The sequence below is a fragment of the Trichoplax adhaerens genome, genomic scaffold (genome assembly GCF_000150275.1).
Source record: "Trichoplax adhaerens TRIADscaffold_3 genomic scaffold, whole genome shotgun sequence".
NCBI classification, from domain to species: domain Eukaryota; kingdom Metazoa; phylum Placozoa; class Uniplacotomia; order Trichoplacea; family Trichoplacidae; genus Trichoplax; species Trichoplax adhaerens.
This window is the reverse complement of record NW_002060945.1, coordinates 8,394,145-8,413,563: the sequence shown is the minus strand read 5'-3', so window position 1 is coordinate 8,413,563 and position 19,419 is coordinate 8,394,145. Positions and strand designations below refer to the sequence as shown.

At 34.4% G+C, this 19,419-nt stretch overlaps 2 protein-coding genes across 2 annotated transcripts; one reads left to right on the top strand and one right to left on the bottom strand.

The window, feature by feature from the left end:
* Positions 1–4,799: 4,799 nt before the first annotated feature.
* Positions 4,800–6,201, bottom strand: TRIADDRAFT_54968 (uncharacterized protein; the record flags this gene model as incomplete). The annotated part of the gene is made up of 4 exons (XM_002110652.1): positions 4,800–4,944; positions 5,065–5,201; positions 5,410–5,722; positions 5,912–6,201. The coding sequence occupies 4 exons, from the start codon at positions 6,199–6,201 to the stop codon at positions 4,800–4,802; spliced, it is 885 nt and encodes a 294-aa protein (XP_002110688.1).
* Positions 6,202–13,277: 7,076 nt separating this feature from the next.
* Positions 13,278–19,263, top strand: TRIADDRAFT_50100 (uncharacterized protein; the record flags this gene model as incomplete). Its single annotated transcript, XM_002111190.1, has 23 exons — positions 13,278–13,337; positions 13,453–13,499; positions 14,281–14,371; positions 14,762–14,860; positions 15,332–15,405; positions 15,759–15,852; positions 15,917–16,008; positions 16,089–16,131; positions 16,241–16,326; positions 16,447–16,559; positions 16,709–16,802; positions 16,894–16,948; positions 17,028–17,126; positions 17,211–17,492; positions 17,524–17,557; positions 17,697–17,902; positions 18,136–18,170; positions 18,249–18,312; positions 18,392–18,446; positions 18,524–18,633; positions 18,715–18,804; positions 18,909–19,028; positions 19,105–19,263. 23 exons carry the CDS (start codon positions 13,278–13,280, stop codon positions 19,261–19,263), a joined length of 2,202 nt encoding a protein of 733 aa, XP_002111226.1.
* Positions 19,264–19,419: the final 156 nt, after the last annotated feature.

The following is a 19,419-nucleotide window of genomic DNA, read 5'->3' as shown; positions in this document are numbered from 1 at the left end:
TGGAGCATTATGCTGAAGGAAGTAGGGAAAGTTCTATAACAGAAATTCCTTTCCTTTATAATTATATAGGAGTAGGTTTCATTTTCTAAGATATTAATTTTCTTCTATTAATTGCAAAATTATTGCACGCAATGAAATAGATCTACAAGCTGCACTTGAAGAAAAACGTAGGACTACATAACTATAACGTAATATAAAGCAACTCGTTACTCTGAGGACCTAAAATTGAGATCTTCATATTCGTTAAGCTCTTTTTTCATGATTTTGCATAGCTACAACTAAATAAAACGTCTGTTGCTACTTTAATGCCCTAAAAGAATTATCTATCTTTTAAAAGCTACAACATTCATCGGCCCCGGTTTTCATGGCTTTGCATAGCTACTATAAAATATATCACACTACTCTAATGCCCTAAAATGAATTTTCTGTCTTTTAAAAGTCACAACATACGATGGGCTCATTTTTCATGCCTTTGTATAGTTATAATAATAAAAAAAAAGCGTATCCGCTAGTTTAAAGTCCTAAAAAGAATTTCCTATCTTTTAAAAGTCACAACATTCGTTAGGCTATTTTTTTATGGCTTTTCATAGCTACAAGATAGCAAGATGCAACTCGATATTTTAAGAAGATAAAAAAGACTTTTCTCCATTTTAAAAGTTACGATATTCGTTAGGCTCATTTTTATTGTTTCACATCGCTGTAGCATAATAAATCCATCTTGTTGCTCTAACGACCTAAAGAAAATTTTCTATTTGTTGGTTTCATTTCTATGCCTTGTACAGCGTTCGTATCAACAAATTAAAATGCTTAAATTATCCAGCTACTGAAGTATTTTATTTATTAAGAGTCATTTGCCTATTTATCGATGCAATACCATTTCACTGATGATTTATATTATGGCAAAGTAGCCAATGAATTTGGTGATATAGACTTAGCTAAAAGAAAGCAATGAATTTTATTTCGTGATTGGTACCAAAGATGTAAAAAAGGTATTATGATAAGATACAACTGTCTACCACATGCATGTGTAAAAATTGTTTCTTCTTCAAATAATGATCAGTTTCAATACTATCTTCTCTAAAGGGAAATGAGGACTATAGATTCATACATCAGTTAGAAACGATTTTGGATCATTTTATTATATTCTACATTTCAATTAAACTTATCAGATGTTGACAAAAATTCAGTTGTAAACATTATATCAAAGGAGTCTTTACATATTTGAGAGGATGAAATCGGAATTCTTTCTGTAGTGTCTTATTAAATTTTTTGGGACTATTCCTTCATAATCCAATGCCATCCAAAACTATTGTTCATGTTTAAAATGTTCAATTTTGTGCTAAGTTCCGATCCAGATTAGTCTAGACGAATTACTGAACGACTTTTGTATAGTAAAATAAAACATTTGTATAACTACCCTTGGTCTTTACTGAATTCAATTCTTTCACATGTGAACCTGGAAATGACCATTTCAATTAAAATGTCTTGTTCTATGAAGATTGATGAAATGAAAGAATTGATCATTGCTAATCATCGTAACTATTTGCTGTAGAGCTAAAGTTCTTTTGAATGCTTATTCAATCTAACGGTACAAATTATTCTCACTGCGATGTCCTAAAATTGAAGGACGACGGCATGATAGAACTGAATACTAAGCAATTAAATTATTAAAGTGTAACTTGTTCCAATTTTAGGAAGCCCGGCCTAGTAAAATTTTTACTGTACATCTTGGTCTCTATACTATTCTCTTGCAGTAATTATTAAACTTGTGAATCTTGAAACAATTGCAGCAGAGTATCACAATTATAAATAGCTAACCCACTACTATTTTTCAATATCCTTATAACTGAATGATTTCTCTTCATTGAATAATTAGTACCCGTATTCTATATTGGCTGTAGAAACACTCTTTAATTGCATTGATTATAGTAACTGCATGGTAAATCAAAATTAAAAAAACCTCCTATTACTGATATGATGCTCATTTAATCTGAGCGTTGACCATTTTCTTCAATTCTTAATTACTATAATGGCATGGGAATATTAGCCCTACCCAATTTTGCAATTGTATACTTGACGTAGATCGTCCATAAGAAGAATACGCGTGGATATGATATCAATTTAAATTTGACATCGCTGCAGGCAATAAACTGTTTTCACGTTGTTCTCTTGTTTTTCCTAAAGATTGCATTTCTGGGGAACTTTTATTCCTAAAATAGTGCTTTTATTTTCTCTTTACGCTATGCCCGTACTAAAATAAATAAATAGCCCTTGGTGTCTGCGTTATAACTTTTACTACGACTATTCGAGAAATATTATTATTGCTTGTTAATATTGACGGGCACTATCTACTGTAACTATAGAAATTTTGTATGGAATGTTTTATCATTTCAAACCTGAGAGATTTTTCCATTTGTGAAATTGTAATATTTATCTTAATTAGAAATTGATTGAATTTCTCTGTTGATTGAAAAAATATCATAGACTTTTTGAGATTAATCCAGCTGCTAAAAGCGTGTTTACGGTGTTTGATGCTAATGAAGATGTAAAAGAGCTATCGCTATGTCCTCATTTCCGTGGCCATGCATTAAGATTAATGCAATCCATTGATGCAATTATCGAGATGAATTTTAATATTAGGAGTAGCCATTTCCTAATATTGACCATTGGTAGTAGGCATGCAAGCTACGAAGTTCCAGTTGAATACTTTGAGGTAAACGGAAATAATAGCGGCAAGTTTAAATAAAAAAAAATAGTATTGATCCTTATTCCAATACTTCATTATTCTTGCATCTCTGATTGGGTATATAGTTGATAGCGGCGTAAATCATTAAGTAACACGACATTTATCTTTAATGATGATATTCTTGCTATAAATAGTGACAGAAATTACTTTCTTGGCAATAATTTGATTCTACATTCTGTTTTGTAGTACAGTTTATGTAAAATAACGCCCTTGATTTGTTACCGTATTCCAATAGAGTGTACCACCTGCATTCTTGTACATGTTAAAGAAAATTTTGGGAAGGAAATACAACAAAGCGATAGAAGATGCTTGGTTAACTTTAATGAAGTTTATAGTCAATGTGATGAAAAAGGGTGTACATGAGAAATTATCGGAAAAAGGAACAGACATCGATAAGCTACAGTAAATTTTGAAATCAACGTATAGGCGACTTTATTTATAAATGGATATCGGTGCAACAAGAAGCATAGCTTGTGAACAACGAGATTTGATTATTGATTTATAATTCTATCTCTTTTTAATTCGTAATAAACAGTAGTAATACGAATATAGAATTTTTGGCGGTTATTTATTGTACTAAACTAAACTAAAGGCGAAATATTTATTCCTATATTGCTTCTAATTGAATTTCTACCTGCCATGTGCAGCATTTATGATATCTTAATAATCCTTAGAGCCAAAAAAAAAACACAACTAAATTACATATATAGGATGTAACTCGCTTTTCAGATATGCGTTAAAAATTATTACAATATTTATAGCGCTCAAGTGTGATTCTATTAGTATATGTATGTATGCACAATGTTGCATAATCATAAACCATTAAGAGTCCAATATGGAACAATTTTGTTAAAAATCCAATACAATTAACATTTATCAAACTCACAATATAGTTATTGATCAAGAAGAAAAAAGAATTAAATTTTTGTTTTAAAATCTTCGCAATACTTTGTCGTCATGTCACTCAGATATGTCTGAGTACTCTAATAAAGTCATTTAAAATCAAAACAGTAACTGCCCTATGTTAGCAAGCATACGAGATTTATACAGGCAACATTATGGATATCTTATATGATTCTAAAAATTCATGCATTGGTATACATTGGACGTTGGAGCCGCTCACTACTATATGTAATGGATGCAAGTCAAAGTATCGAATAATTCTCTGTTCCCTGGTTGCCGCGTTGTTAATTTGATTAACTAAGGCTTATTTATTAGGCATGCAATCAAATATTCTTTTCCAAGGTATTCGGTATTTATAAATTCCGTATAAAATTGTGCTACCTTTTTATTATACAACTAAAAATGAGTAAAGTGTACGTATATTAAAATACATATATACGTACTGATGACTTTGAACCAATGAATATCGCGGATAACAGTAGTAGTTCAAGTTGACAAATACAATATTATTAAAATTCATATTACAGTAATATCATCTTATTGCTCCAATACGTATACGTTATCACACAATACTACTGTTACGAAAAAGTAAACTTTCAGAATTGAATTGATTTTAGAAATGATTCTAATAACTGCTATCTCTTATAACATACTATAGAAAATTATTCCTATTTCATTATCTAATAGAGTGTGCACGAGTTTAGGATACACTACAGCTTTTAAATTGGTCTGCATAAGGTTGGCGAGCATACGCGTACGTAATAGCAAAAAAATTGGCAATGTTATTAAATTTTTAGGTCCGGCCGGTGCATACATTACATTTACACTAACTGTTTACATCAGACACAATAATAGTTAACTTTAACTTTTATCTGAAGGATTAGTCAGAGAGCAGCACTAAAAGCATATGGAGATATGCCAGAAGATCAGGGGTACTAGTACTAAATATTTTAATGCGTTCATAACATCCAAATAATTCACGCCTAGTATGTTACCATTAGAATAGATGTGAAGGCTTATGGTTTTTACTATATGCATATTCAGTTTATAATTAAAATTAAAACGATACCGGTCATATGACCCAATATCAGTGTAGCATTAGTAAAATTGAATGAAGACTACAACTGTGCAACCGTTCCTTGTTACTGTATTAGTCTGATTTTTGGCAGTATAAGTCTTTCAAAGCTTTCAATTCTTCAATTAGTGCTTTGTTTTGGTTTTCTAAAACTGCTACTCGATTCTCAAGACACTTCACGTACTCTTTCTTCTTTCGTCGACATTCTTTTGCAGCATCCCTACATTACAGTTATTATGTTTAGGCGGTATAGAGCAACGTCCAAATCATTGCTATAACTACGTACTATAAGTTATTACTACTACTTTGATGTTGTATTTACAGTCGTATATACCCTTACCTATTCTTTCTTAATCGTAATTCACGTTTTCTTGACGCTTCTTCCGCCATTTGTTGATTCGCCAAATTAGGATTATTCATAATTAAGTTGTGTGATATATGAGGCAATCCATGATGTGGTGGTCGTAATTGGAACGCCTGTCAAAACATCAAAAACGTATGTGTATGACATTAATTCAATTAACAGCTGCAAAGTTTTCATTATCGTCTAATCTACGGATATTCGTAGTAGTGGTCTATGTTGCTTTGCATATATATCAATATTGATATATTATTATGTCATGATGCTACCTACAATACTGACAATACAAGCTTGCTCAATTTATAAAGAACGACATAAAATTACCTGCTGTGGCTGTTGCGTATATTGCATTATAGGCTGACCAGGAGCAACTGTTATCGCGGCTATTGAATGAGGTGGCATATTGACTGGAGTTGAATCAGTTACTTGCATAGCAATGTTTTGATGAGCGCCAACAGGGTGCATAACGTCAGTTGGTCCCCCTGCTTGTTGATGGCTAACAATTGTCGTGTTATTAGCCATTGAGATTGATGTTACTTGATCATTACCATCGGGAGGTTGCGAATGATGACTACCATCTGGCATGTCTATTTTAGGTAATCCATTATTCGAATCGGATATGTCATTATAAATTTTTCTAGATTGAATTATAAGTATAAGAAAATTGTATAACTCTGTCAGTATACGAGTAAGTTGGGTAAGATTGTAAAATAGTTCATTTATAAAATACTATAGTAGTTATATGTTTTTTTCATTGAAGGTTACAGTTATTCACATCAATTGAATAGGAAATGATCCATGGATTCCTGTATTGAGATAATGTTACCTATAGCTTGGTCTCCTTGCTAACATTTCTCGTGTTGCCTTATCGTCTGCTTCTGATTGATCTACTCCTTGAACTGGTAGCTGGGGCGGTGCTAAGTTACCAGCTTGGACTAAAATACCTGCATTGATAACTTGTCCGCTATTTTGAATTGGAATGTTATTAGCAGTTCTTTGTACTGGATTGTTATGTTGTGAGACTGTTGCAGTAGTAAGCAGATCTTGTTGATTGCTGCCTTGAGAGGAAGTAGTTTGAGAAAGCATTTCATTAGAGCGATCTTGCACGTCTTCCATGTTATTATTAAGCTAGTGTTTCTTGAAACTTGCAGTTAATCTAAAGGTTTTATAGAATTTAATTTTTTTAGTTCGTCGTACTGTAGATTTCGGAATAGTGCATACTGTCATCTACAACAAGAATTTACTATTATAAGCAATTTATGAAATGGCAATAACAGAATGATATGAAACATAAGAATAGCAACCGTTGCTGTAGTATATATGTATATGTATAATCTCGGTCTAAGAAGGATTTTAAATTACGGCAGTTATGAGAATTACTTCGTCATTTAAAGTATAGAAAGCTCTCGTGATATCCATAGTAAATGTTGGATATGTAAGTTAAATACCGTACGTAGTTCAATCATTTGGCAATGGGGTTTATACAGCATGTCTGCAATTGATATTGATTGATATGTTGCGGCATGGGCTAGTAGAAGAGAACCTTGTAGTAGTCCATGGTAGAGGTGATTATGTAGCATTACAAAAAAATAAGGTACAAATAATACGGTATACGAGTTGTATAGGAGGGGTAGAATTTTTGATCTGGATTTACAAAGTCTTCAGTTTGACAATGCATTCATTAGCTTTAACTTTCATGCTAGATAGCTGAGGCATTACTAATTATCTTATTTCACTGTTACATTAAATGCTACAAACGCACAATACAATATTATCATAGTATCAGGCAAAAATAAAATATGGAGCATGTTGAAGGCGGAGCTGTTACCAGAATGATGTACTCTCTCAAGTTGTTTAGGACTCGAATTCAGCCCTTTATTTCATGATAGGCGTTCATACAGAATACAACATTAATTGGTTCATTCTATTATTTACCAACAGAAATTCAACGAGAAGACATCCATAACCTATCTGGAAATGATCTTTCGTGGTATCTAAATAGAGTATTTACATGCAGGATTCACGCTACTCTGGCAATTACTTCATTCTATTATTCACCAACAGAAATTCAACGAGAAGACATCCTCAGCCTATCTGGAAATGATTTTTTTGTGGTATTATGCTATTTGAACAGTATTTGCAGGTAGGATTCAGGCCATTCAAGTAACGAGAATGAAATTTTAAAGTGGAGATTTCGATTTTTTAGTGTACCTATTCAATAGTAGTGGCATCAATTCTATTTATGAACGTAATCTTTTCAGTTCATGTAATCGAGCGAGTATAACTTCATTAACTTGCCAATATCGTTCATAAAATTTTAGTAACAGAGTCTATAGGAGAATAGTGAAAGTTAGAAGAGTAAGAACAGACAATTTTGTCAGTTAATAATAAATATAAGAGGGACATTGTTCATCCATGCTATTGAACAGTTGTTGACTTGATAGACTTTGTATTTGGTACATAACTTCTTGGCACTTATTCTAATGCATGGACACATAGCATAATCTCAACATGCATTGAAAGGCGCACTATTTGTCAAGCATAGCAATTATCCTTTTAGTGATCCAATAACTGAATACTGTGGAACAACTTGAACTTGAAACTGTAAAAAATAATACGATGAACTGTTAACGCAATTCCGTAGTGTTTATTCAAGATAATGCATTTATGTCTCCAATAATCTGTATCCTCATTGTCAAAGTAGATCTATTTAGATTAGAAATCTTACGCTGTTGAGAAAGGTCATTGCAAGAGTAAAGATGATGATGATTTTGTTTATCTCTTGGCTTAAAAAGCATGTCTAAATCGGTATGACCTCGATCCAATCTTATGCATTTATGTATGCAAAAGAGACCGTAAACAGGCCAATCATACAAAATAAAAAATAAAAAATGGTTTAAATGTTCCATGATTGCCATTATACTAGTCACAATGAATTACCGAGTTGAATGAATTGCCGGCATATGAATATCAATCAATTAAAAAGGATAAAAAAAATATTGCATGCGGTTATTCTGTTGAAAACTTGAGGAGTCAACGATACTTCAAGTAGAGGGGGAAAAATCAATCCATTTCGTTGGCAACGATAGATTGATTGTGTTCTTTGGCTCTTTCAGAGCAATTGAATATAGTAGATTCCAATCCAAAGTGATTGATAAATGTTCACTTCCATGATTATAAAAGTATGGAAAATGATGAAATGGCTGAATGATTATAGGTTAGCATTGACGTAGGTGATTAGTGGTAAGAAAAGGCAGAAATGTCTTTTGAAAAAATCTGTAGTAGCGTATATCATCAATAACAGCCATTTGTAGTAGATAATGATGAGCTGTATGGGATTATTCTTCTCATCGACAGTAGTATCCATTGGATCGATGGTAGAATTGAATGACGAGTAAATTGTTGTTGTACATTATAGTGACACTGTAATCCAACTACAGCGGAGAAAATAGACTACTAACTTGCTTGGATCATGTAGATACAACTTTTCGAAGGAATTTACTAGGGGAAAAAGTCAATTTTAACTGTAGAGGTAAGAAAATAGGCCCTTTTCCTTACCTCGATGATTTCATCTATTTCTACATGCTGTAGTCCTAATCATGTTATTGAAGATTTTCTATTGATTGTATTCAGAAAACTTGACAAAAAGTGCGTACACAACAAGTCTAGTCGCAATGCGTTTGAGTTAGCATTGATGATCATGAAGAAGTTCACTTCCAGTAATGTATTTTAAAGGATAAGCCAGTATTGCAGTATACGTTTATAGTAGACTTCATTAATAGAATTAATGAATGAATGAATTTACAAATTACACATCGTCCATTAGCCGTAGTAGCAAGCATGTAGTCGTGTTTGCCATTCGCTGTTTACTGGTGTTCATTAAATGGATAGTGGTTGAGACAGATTGAACATACACATGCATTTTTGATAATACTACCTAGAAATTGGATTTACTGATTGTATGTTCATGGTCAGAACACAGTGAACTTGGATGAATGTACGGTAGTAATTTGAGGAGGCTAGTCCAGTTACAGTGGTAGTTATGAATGGTTACTTACAGTTTAGATTAATTATTATTATTTAAAAGTACGCGGCAGTTGTATTGAATATGGAAAGAGAAATTCCTACTAGTATCAATTTATCCTAGTCAATGCCAGTATTAGAGAGTGAGATGGAGTCAATAACATAGGCCAGCAAAAAGAGTCCATCTATGGTCAATTCTACAACAGTCATCGATTAAGAAATGAAGTTAAAATACGTTCCCAACGGCTAATGCATAGCCATCAAAGAATCTATCACAAGTTAATACACAAATTCATTCATAAACATAGTGATCCTTTCCTGTCATGATCTAGTGTTGCTAGCAACCTACAATAGATTAATGTGGTAATTCATTTTGGCATCGTACAACAACGATTCGGTTCGCGTTCATTGTCCAAATTCATTATCAAGAACAAACTAAATCTGGTAATTAACTTTGGGATCGGCAATTGACTCTATTTGGAGCATGATAAACATTGAATTTTGTTTTGTTTGAAGGAATTTGCAGTTGATGCTATTGAATTCAGTAACGATTGGAAAAATGAAGTAAAAACTGATGGAACCTTCAATTTGATGTCTACGTTGATGTCAATTGCAGTACATTAGCTCATTCCATTTGAACAAGGACTATAAACTCAGTAAAAATGGCATCCAGTTTGGGATAGATTATAGACAAAAATCTTTGGGGCTTGATCTACTTGTCAATTTATGTCTACTTTGATCAAGATTGTAGTAGAATGCTTGATGGCATTTAATAATGCAATTGGCTGAGTGGAGGCATCCTCCCATATACAGTTATTCTTGATTGATATCTTGTCATTAGGCGAGAGTCAATTCATTTACAAAGCAAAGGCATAATAACATTTTTGAATGCATTGTAGGCATACGTATACTATAGATGGTTTGATTGCATTTGCAATGTATTTCCTATAGTCTATGGAACAATCAAACGTTTGTAAGGCAATGGTCCACAACAAGGCCAACAGCGTTGATATCGATCATCACACTATTGCCTATCCTACTACAGTCTAGTCGGTGAAGTTGATGGAGAATGTATTTGTTTTAAAGGGTATTGGATAGTCGACTGCGTCGACATGATTGGATTTCATGCTTAACAGCAGTCTATGGAAGAAATCAACGTTGGTCCATTATTTTTCAACGACATGAATGACCGATGGAAAGGCCCAAGCGCTTTGTTAGTCATCGATCCACCTCTATCCTACTGGTGGAGTCAAGGTAGCCGTTTCCCGAAGGATTGATTCATTGACAAAGGTATATGATCATCTCCTCCATTGTCGGTTTGTACTATGGATCGTTTGATTGAATTTCCATCCGTGCTAGCATGGTGTATGGACCAATCATGCATTTGTCCACGACTTACTCCATCATGCTCAATTGAATTGCAAGGCCTGTAGTTAGCCTTGTTTGAACATAACATGAGTGCTTGCCTTGGCTATCCTACACCGGTAGTAGGCCACTGGGTAGTAAGCAGAAAGAAAATGGGCCATTTTTCTCTCCGTTGAATGCTGCCCGCAAAAGAGTTTTCATTGGTAGTGGATTCATCCTCACCGATCGAATGGCGTTGAAGAATCCACTACCATCCCAATGATCGATCATTCTAGCAAGCTAAACGGTCTGGGATGAAAAAAAAAAGGCGCCATGGATGGATAAAGCAAGCGTATGAAATGATATTAGGATCGAAATAGCACCCTCGTCCTGCTCCTTGAACACTATTGTCCGCCTGGATGGTTCTCGGGTAAAGAAACCATCGCTAAATCAAATCAACAAATTCTCCACACTATGGATGGATGCCTAGGTGACGACGGTAGTGCAATTGATTATTATTTTATTTCAAGCTTACTGATCGGCCTCTTCTCTTTTTGCCTTCACTTCTACGTCACGGAATACGTCACCTCTTCGCGTCCAACTGCAGTGCAGTGTATCGCCCTTGCGTACTGGAAAAGGAAAATGTTATCGGTGGTTGGCTTACGTGGTGATAATGGATGACGAAAGCCTGCAAGTCAACTCAACAGCGCCAAAAAGAATCCAGAATGAGGTATGGTGACGTGAACTGCGTGACTTAAAACTCCACGTCACGCAACGCTTTATTGTTGTTTGGTAGTCAGCCAATCACATTGTGGCAAGTCAGGTGGACGACGCTACGACCATACAGTAGGCGACGCCAACAGTACTTCGTACCGTGTGCCGGCTGCAACATTCTTCCTTGTTTTCATACTGTACAGTACAGTATACAGTACTAGGCTACACTACAGTACAGTCTACAGTACGCACTGTACTCTTTAAGATTGACTGTACTGTACAGTGTACAGTACTGTGCGCACTGTATAAAAAGATACAGTGCCTATATTGTATAACTGTACAGCCTCATTCCTTTTCCTTTCACAGAAATCAACACTCATCTTTTGCCACATTTTGACTACCAAATTTATCAAAATTGTCATGTGTACTAAGAAGAAGCTCTCATAAACATACTTGTGTCATTTATTTTGGTGAAATAAATGATTTCAATTCGTGTACGCCATTTTTACAGTGCTGAGACAAAAGAAAAACCATCAAATACTGGAAGAACGAATCTCACCCTTGCCACTATCCCACAATGCATCGCTGCCGAGTTTGCATCAACTGCACCACTTGCATCATACCCATTGATCTTCATAGCCAGTACAATTTGAATAACAAAGAAGTCTTGTTCAAGCTATAAAACGCTTTCACATCCACCAATCAATTTCATTCATTTCGTTACCGCCAAATATCCGCAAATAAATAACATCAATCATGGACACCAGTACTACAATATTCTCAGTATTGTCAAGTAGTCCATGCATGAATGCAGATCTGAAACATGAAATTCATTTCATTTCAATGATCGTCTTCCGTTGCATAGGATGAAATACTTGCAAGAAGAGCAATGATTTTGTAGCATTTGAACATTAGTTGTGAGTGACAGTGTGCCCCCCCCCCCAAAAAAAAAAATCACGTAGAGACTACAATGAATTATTATGAAAATAGTCTACATCGCCTGTCCTGTAGACTACTGCTTGTTACCTTGTAGTGTACGCGCCATAGATGGGAATCCTAGATATCGTACAATACTATTTACGGCTTATCTACTGTACTAGATTAAGATCTCATGCTACAAATGTTCACGTGCATTAGGATATGTTATTAAAGTTATGTTCGTACTAGAGCTGATCTGTTGTCACAATTCTTACGTCTAGTTAACGTGTGTATTATATCGAGCTTGGCATGGACTCCCAATAAAGTAGACTAAAAGGAAAGCTTAAAGTCTCAGATTCTTGATCTCGCTACATCGCCAGTTGAAGGCTTTCCATATTTCCAATATTGCAGTATCGCGATCCCTCGCACTTTTTTTGGAGCTCAACTTTCCATTTTTGCGCTTATCGTTTTGGCATTCGTTACTTTGAAAGCAAAATACCGCGTATACACCTCCTGTATACTGTATGGACTGAGTGGAAAGATACTGTATACTGGATAGTAGCGGCTGTCGTGAGTATCAGCCATGGACTACGCGAAGAATACCTACTGTAGACTGCAAACTCCTTTGGACGGACAGACATGTAGCCCACTTTGGTCAACAAATTGGGTCAAACATTTGATTTCGAACACTAGTATACTTTAGTATGCAGACAGCCGATTTCTGAATGGACTGATTCTTTCTAAATGAAGTAATATTACATTGGATTCTATTAGCTGTAACTAAGCTTTGCTTGGAAGCAGTCAATTGACATCATCAATACGATTCAAATTAATAAGAGTGATTTCGAAAACAGACACGGAAGATCCATACTGAGTCATTATTTTTCAATATTTTCGGCCTCATCTGCTAGGGAAAGTCCGTCCATCCGAGGAGACTTGCTACTACTCTAGGCCTCAGCAAGACTAAACTTAGCCGGTAGTCAATGGACTTGACATGGGCTTCATAGTGACTGATCGACCTACCCCTGACATTGTATTGAACACAGCGAAAATAATCATCAAAACACATCTCGTGCAGCCTAACTGCTGGATGAAGATTCGATGGTCTCTATTTATGCTTACCGCTGTGAATAGTTTTCGTATTTTAAACTATACAAGCAGGCTAAGTTGTAAGATCATTCATTTTAGCTGACATGGAACGAAAAATTCAAAAACTAGATGAAAAAGTCGTCAACCGAATTGCTGCTGGAGAGGTAGAGTACTGTACTAGCTTGATGGATGCAATATTAACGAGGCATCATCCATCTGACAAAACCGCCATCATTTTACTTGCAATGTATCAAATATCTTTCCTACTCTTATGCGCAGGTTATTCAAAGACCAGCCAACGCAATTAAAGAAATGATAGAAAATAGGTTAGTGATGCTGGAATAGATTACATTATGGATCACCTGTAGAGCTCGTCAAATGATAGTAGGCGTATGTACACTCTACAGTACAGGAGAGCCAGCCATTGCTTGCTAGTGCTGTCACACCATAGTTGTTCAATTTTTTTAAATTTTACACGCAGTGATGTACCTACACATGTAATAGACTGTGTGTTGCTCGTATACTGGTGGAAGCATGCAACTTTTACATGCATGATGCGATTGCATAGACTGCCATGTAGAAATTTCATGCTGGATTATACCATGTACACCGCTCAATACAGACAATGATGTCAAAACGTTTATATCCAAGTTGACGAAATATAAAAGCATTTGCATACATACTTTGCAGCAGTGGTGTCTTCTGTAATCGACTGATGAATCCTCTTGATATCAGTTTCGTACAACATAGCTAAATGGGTTATTCAGACAGTTGCAGTATCAACACAGTTAATACGCCATTTCTTAGTCGCAACAATGACATTGGAATTCGACTGGTGACTTTGTAATCCTCTTGTTATACTATAGTCTTACGTAGCTAAGTGAGGTGCTTGCGCTCTCGCAGCATGATCACAATTGATGCATTATTTCTTAAATATTATCTTTACTGCTCACGATTGATATAGAGTGGATAATCTTCACTCCTACCTTAGTGTAGAATGTATCACTGTCCTATTACATATTCAATACAAGAGAAATCTTTATTCAGTATACTTATTGTACTGCAATTCTGACACCTGCTTTGTGTTCCGCTTTTTAATTATGGCAGCCTTGACGCAAAAGCAACTTTGATTCAAGTAACTGTCAAGTCTGGTGGCTTAAAATTAATTCAAATTCAAGATAATGGTCATGGAATTAAGGTAATAGTATAAAACAGCAAGTAGTAACGATTCTTTGAAAGAGGTACAGCGTTGAGCGTACATTGTGGCTAAAACCCCTCTTGTATTTCAAAATTAAAATCGATCTGAAACTGATACATGTTTAGCTTTTGATGATACGATTATCTTAACTAAATATGATCTGACAAGACTTACAATGTAGTACAATCCATTACAATATTAATATCGACTATACAATGGCTGTAATTCAAAGTCATACATGACGTGGATTCTATCAGACCTTGACTCTTAAAAAATTCACAAATATCAAAATATTTTATCACAGCACTATTTTAGTGATCGTTTCATAAGCATCATTAAGATTGATTATTACTTGGCCATTTAAAGTTTTAAGATATTCAATTTTTTTAGAAAGAAGATCTTGATATCGTATGTGAACGATTTACAACCAGTAAGCTATCAAGATTTGAAGATTTAAGCTCAATGGTCACGTATGGATTCAGAGGAGAGGTAACTTTCTACATATCAGGAAGGGACAATGTTCATTCAGTCTAGTTAGATTCCATCTTGAATGGTAATCGTAATGATGCAGTGTCCGTTTATCGCATAGTTAATGATCCGCTAGTAGCTATGTCGATATTAATGTAATAGATGAGAAATTTTAGATTGTGATGACGTCATAAAGCTTGAATCTAGAAGTGTTTCCGCCTGGGATATACATCAGGCATATTATAGATTCTTCGTGATGCCTTTTGATTATAGAATATCACTAAATCGCGAAAAGTAAATCAATATGTAAAGGATTTATTAATCATCGATTGGAATAAATCTTATGAGTGAATATCTTCTGTTCTATTTTTATTGAACTTAATTTTATATACATTAAGCTGTCATCGAATATTTTGTAGGAAATTGTAAATGACTTACTACTAATTATTCAATATAGATATATGTAATCATATCTTATATCCATCACTTAAGGCTTTGGCCAGCATAAGCCACGTAGCTCATGTTGCTATAGTGACTAGAACTGAAGATTCTAAGTGTGCATACAGGTAAGGTTAGGATATGAACCATTAGAAGTACTTTAGTCTGGCAGATTTTAGGTTGCTAATTTAAATCGATATATTGGTTATTGACTTAAAAGCGAATCGCCGTTGGTAACTATTTTAAAGTTGCATGTCTAGACCATACTTTGTCGTAAAAACTTCCGCACTAATCTGCGTAACTCATGATTGCTTGGTGATCTACCAGTTTACATAGCTTTCTCGTCTGTGTATAAAATATAACAAGTAGAGAGTACTCCTAACACCTTCCTTGTGGTAGTAACATTATGAAGTGATTTAAAGTGTAATATCTCTCACGGTTACATTATTAATTATTATTACCATAATCTTTCTTTATCTAGAGCAACCTATGCTGATGGTAAAATGGTTCCTGGCCAGCCAAATGCATCAGCAGATCCGAAACCATGCGCAGGGAATGTTGGAACACAAATAAATGTAGGTTAATATTCCTGTCATAGTAATTACTGCTTGTTGATTACTATTTTTATCATTTTCAAAGGTAGAAGATTTGTTCTTTAATACACCACTGAGGCTAAAGGCTCTTAAGAATCCAAACGAGGAGTTTAACAAAATTACAGAGGTTATTTCTAGGTATTGTTAAAGCATGCTTTGAGTCTTATAATATAAAGAGTCGGTGATGGTAGTGTTCATATTTTGCTTTTTAATCCTAGATATGCAGTTCACCAAGAAGGCGTTGGATTTATTTTGAAGAAGGTAGATCCTGTTACACTTTATTACGAAAGTTTTTATAGAGATAAGATTTTAATGCAGTATCCAAACATCATTTTTCGACAATGAAGCAACTAAACATGATTCTTCATAGTACGGTGATAGCAATGCAACTGTTAGGACCTCTGGATCTTCTCGGCTGGATAATATTAGAACAATCTATGGTGCTAGTACAGCAAGGTATTGTATACATGTATCTCTTTGTGTCATACGCTGTACATATATAAATTGTCAGTAGCAAGCCTTAAATTAATGCAGGTGTATTGGATTCTATCTTTAATGTATGTTTCAATACGCTAGGGAATTACTCGAGGTTTCTCTTGAAAATAAAAAGTTGGGAATTGGAATGAATGGCTTAATCTCCAATGCAAACTATTCCGCCAAGAAGTGTATCTTTTTATTATTTATAAACCGTTAGTATCTATTAGTTTAATAGTACGTTAAGCTCATTTGTATAACGTATATCATAGCTACTTCTTAGCCTAATCAAGACTCTATTGGAAATTATGATTTCATGTGATTATCAACAATAACAGTGAGTATCGTATGTAAACTTGATTAGATCGATTGGTTGAGTGTAGTAATTTAAGAAAAGCTATCGAAAATGTGTATGCAGCTTACCTTCCAAAACATACTCACCCATTTTTGTACCTAAGGTACGTATTCTCAGTCAATAATGATTTTACTGGCGATAACAATGATGATGTAAGGTTTAATGTTTTTGGTAACCAAATTATTACATTTTAGTCTTCAGATATCGCCGAGAAACGTAGATGTCAATATGCATCCAACCAAGCACGAGGTATTACATGGTTTTAATTGCTGATGGCCTAGTTGATATCTTAAATTTTCAACTTTGTATCTTAATCTTAATAACGTAGGTTCAATTTCTCCATGAAGATAAGATCATTGATGCAATACAGAATGTAATTGAGAATAAACTGCTTGGAGCAAACTCTTCTCGTACATTTTTGGCGCAGGTTTTTCTATTTAAATGTTGATTGAATGATATCGATTTAATACATATTTACAACGATTAATTTTCATTGTATACGGGTATATAGACCTTTTTACCTACTACTTCTGGGCCTACCACGAAAACTAAAGTCATACAAGATAATGCTGAAGTGCCTATATCAAGCGGCAGTATTAGCCAAAAGAAAGCGTATGCACATCAGTTAGTCAGGACAGACCATCTCAGCCAAAAATTAGAAATCTTTTTGGAACCTAAAAATCCTACCTCAAATACCTCCCATTCAAGCAGTTGTTCTCATGAACTAGAGAAAGAAAGACCAGCAATAAAAGAAAAGCTAACTGAAAGTGAAGTAACTAATGCACCTGAAGAAGTAATAATAGATGACAATTCGGTTGCAGAAGATATTGCAATTCATTCTCAACAGGGAGAGAAGAGGTATACTCTGTGTCATTTGTAGATATTCTTTCAATTGCTAACGTGTTATGGGTCTACACATATTATATTATAGAAAGCATACAGCTGAAAAGACCCGTAGTTCTAACAGGTAATCCAAAAACCCTTTAGCATGATTGAGTACATTACACCTGTCTGAAATCATTGCACTTAATGACTTTCATTCATTATAGAAAACTAACTAAGCAGCGGGAGTTAAAGCTAACTAGTGTACAGAATCTTAGAAATGCAGTGGAAGAGAATGTTGCTGAAGAACTTCAGGCCATGGTTAGGGGAATGCAATTTGTTGGGTGTGTCACTGAATCTCATGCGGCCTTCCAATTCGAAGTTAGAATTTTTATTAAGCGAAATTAACTAATGAAACTACTTTAACCATACGTCTTGCATCCTGCTATCTATTAATTATTATGACTATAAATTATAGTTTAATTACTAATTTGTAATATTTTATTTTATTTGTCATGCAGCTACAATGTACGATATACCGTAGTTAAATCATATCAGCGACCTACTGATTATCATTGTACTAATTCTGTTGTTATTATTTCATTTCCAATTAGACGGGTCTATATTTGGGAAATACTACCAATTTAAGGTGATATTTTTAGATACTTATTCTCCTTTCTTATGCTCGTTAGAATGGCTCACTGATTGATACATTTTTTCCTCATAGCAAGGAGCTATTCTATCAATCAATTATTTTCAATTTCGGAAATTTTGAAAAGTTTCGATTAAGTGTAAGTACATGTGTAATTATAATTACGATAACATTTAACGGAGTTTGTCAAAATTTTAAACACCGTTTAATTATTGCAGAGTCCTGCTTCGCTCTACGATTTAGCTATGTTAGCGCTTGATAGTGAAGACAGTGGTATGATTGATGTTATTATTCGGCAGGCACATTATCAAAAAAAATACTGTTGTATTGATTAACAAATGAATCTGTAGGTTGGACTGAAGAAGATGGTTCGAAAGAGGACCTTGCTCAACATGTATCTGAATTTTTGCAAATGAAAGGAGAAATGATGACCGATTACTTCTCCTTAGAGATAGATAAAGTAAGATATTTTACTTCCTTAGGGAAGTACTTTCTTTTTACAGTCTATGCTGTAAAATATGTTTTTATTATAAATTGCAAGGGCTGTATAAAAACTCTTCCAATGCTTTTGGATGGGTACGAACCCGACTTGTTAGGATTGCCCATGTTTGCTTTAAGACTGGCTACTGAAGTAAGTATGCGTCGTATTTATTTATACTATGGTGTGTATTTATTCACGGATTTGCTGGTAATACTTCACTTGACGTTGCGGATAATTGTAACGAACTTTATCAGGTTAATTGGGACCATGAAGAAAGCTGCTTTAAGACTTTTGCTATAGAATGTAGTAGGTTTTATGCTATGCGAAAAGGACATGATTTATTATTGCAATGCAGTGAAAAAAATCAGGTATTTGTAAATACTTTGATACAATTTCACTATCACAAACATCTAATCCAGTTATTACACATGTAAAAATTTTTATATATAGCAAGTTGATAAACGAAAAATGTGGAAATGGAAAGTAGAACACTTGTTGTATCCTGCGTTTAAGTCGTCTTTATTCTTGCCTAAGCGGTTTCAAGATGATGGAACAATATTGAAAATAGCCGACTTGAAAGAATTGTATAAAGTATTTGAGAGATGTTGAGTTACAAGATTCTTTACGATTTGATAAACATTTATAAGGGACAGTCTGATGCGTTGATTGTATGCGCGGCCTCGCTTTCCTTAGATGGTGGTTGAGGAGCAGTCGAATTTCATAAAATCCACTGCTATATCAACCTATAATATAATAAAAATGTAG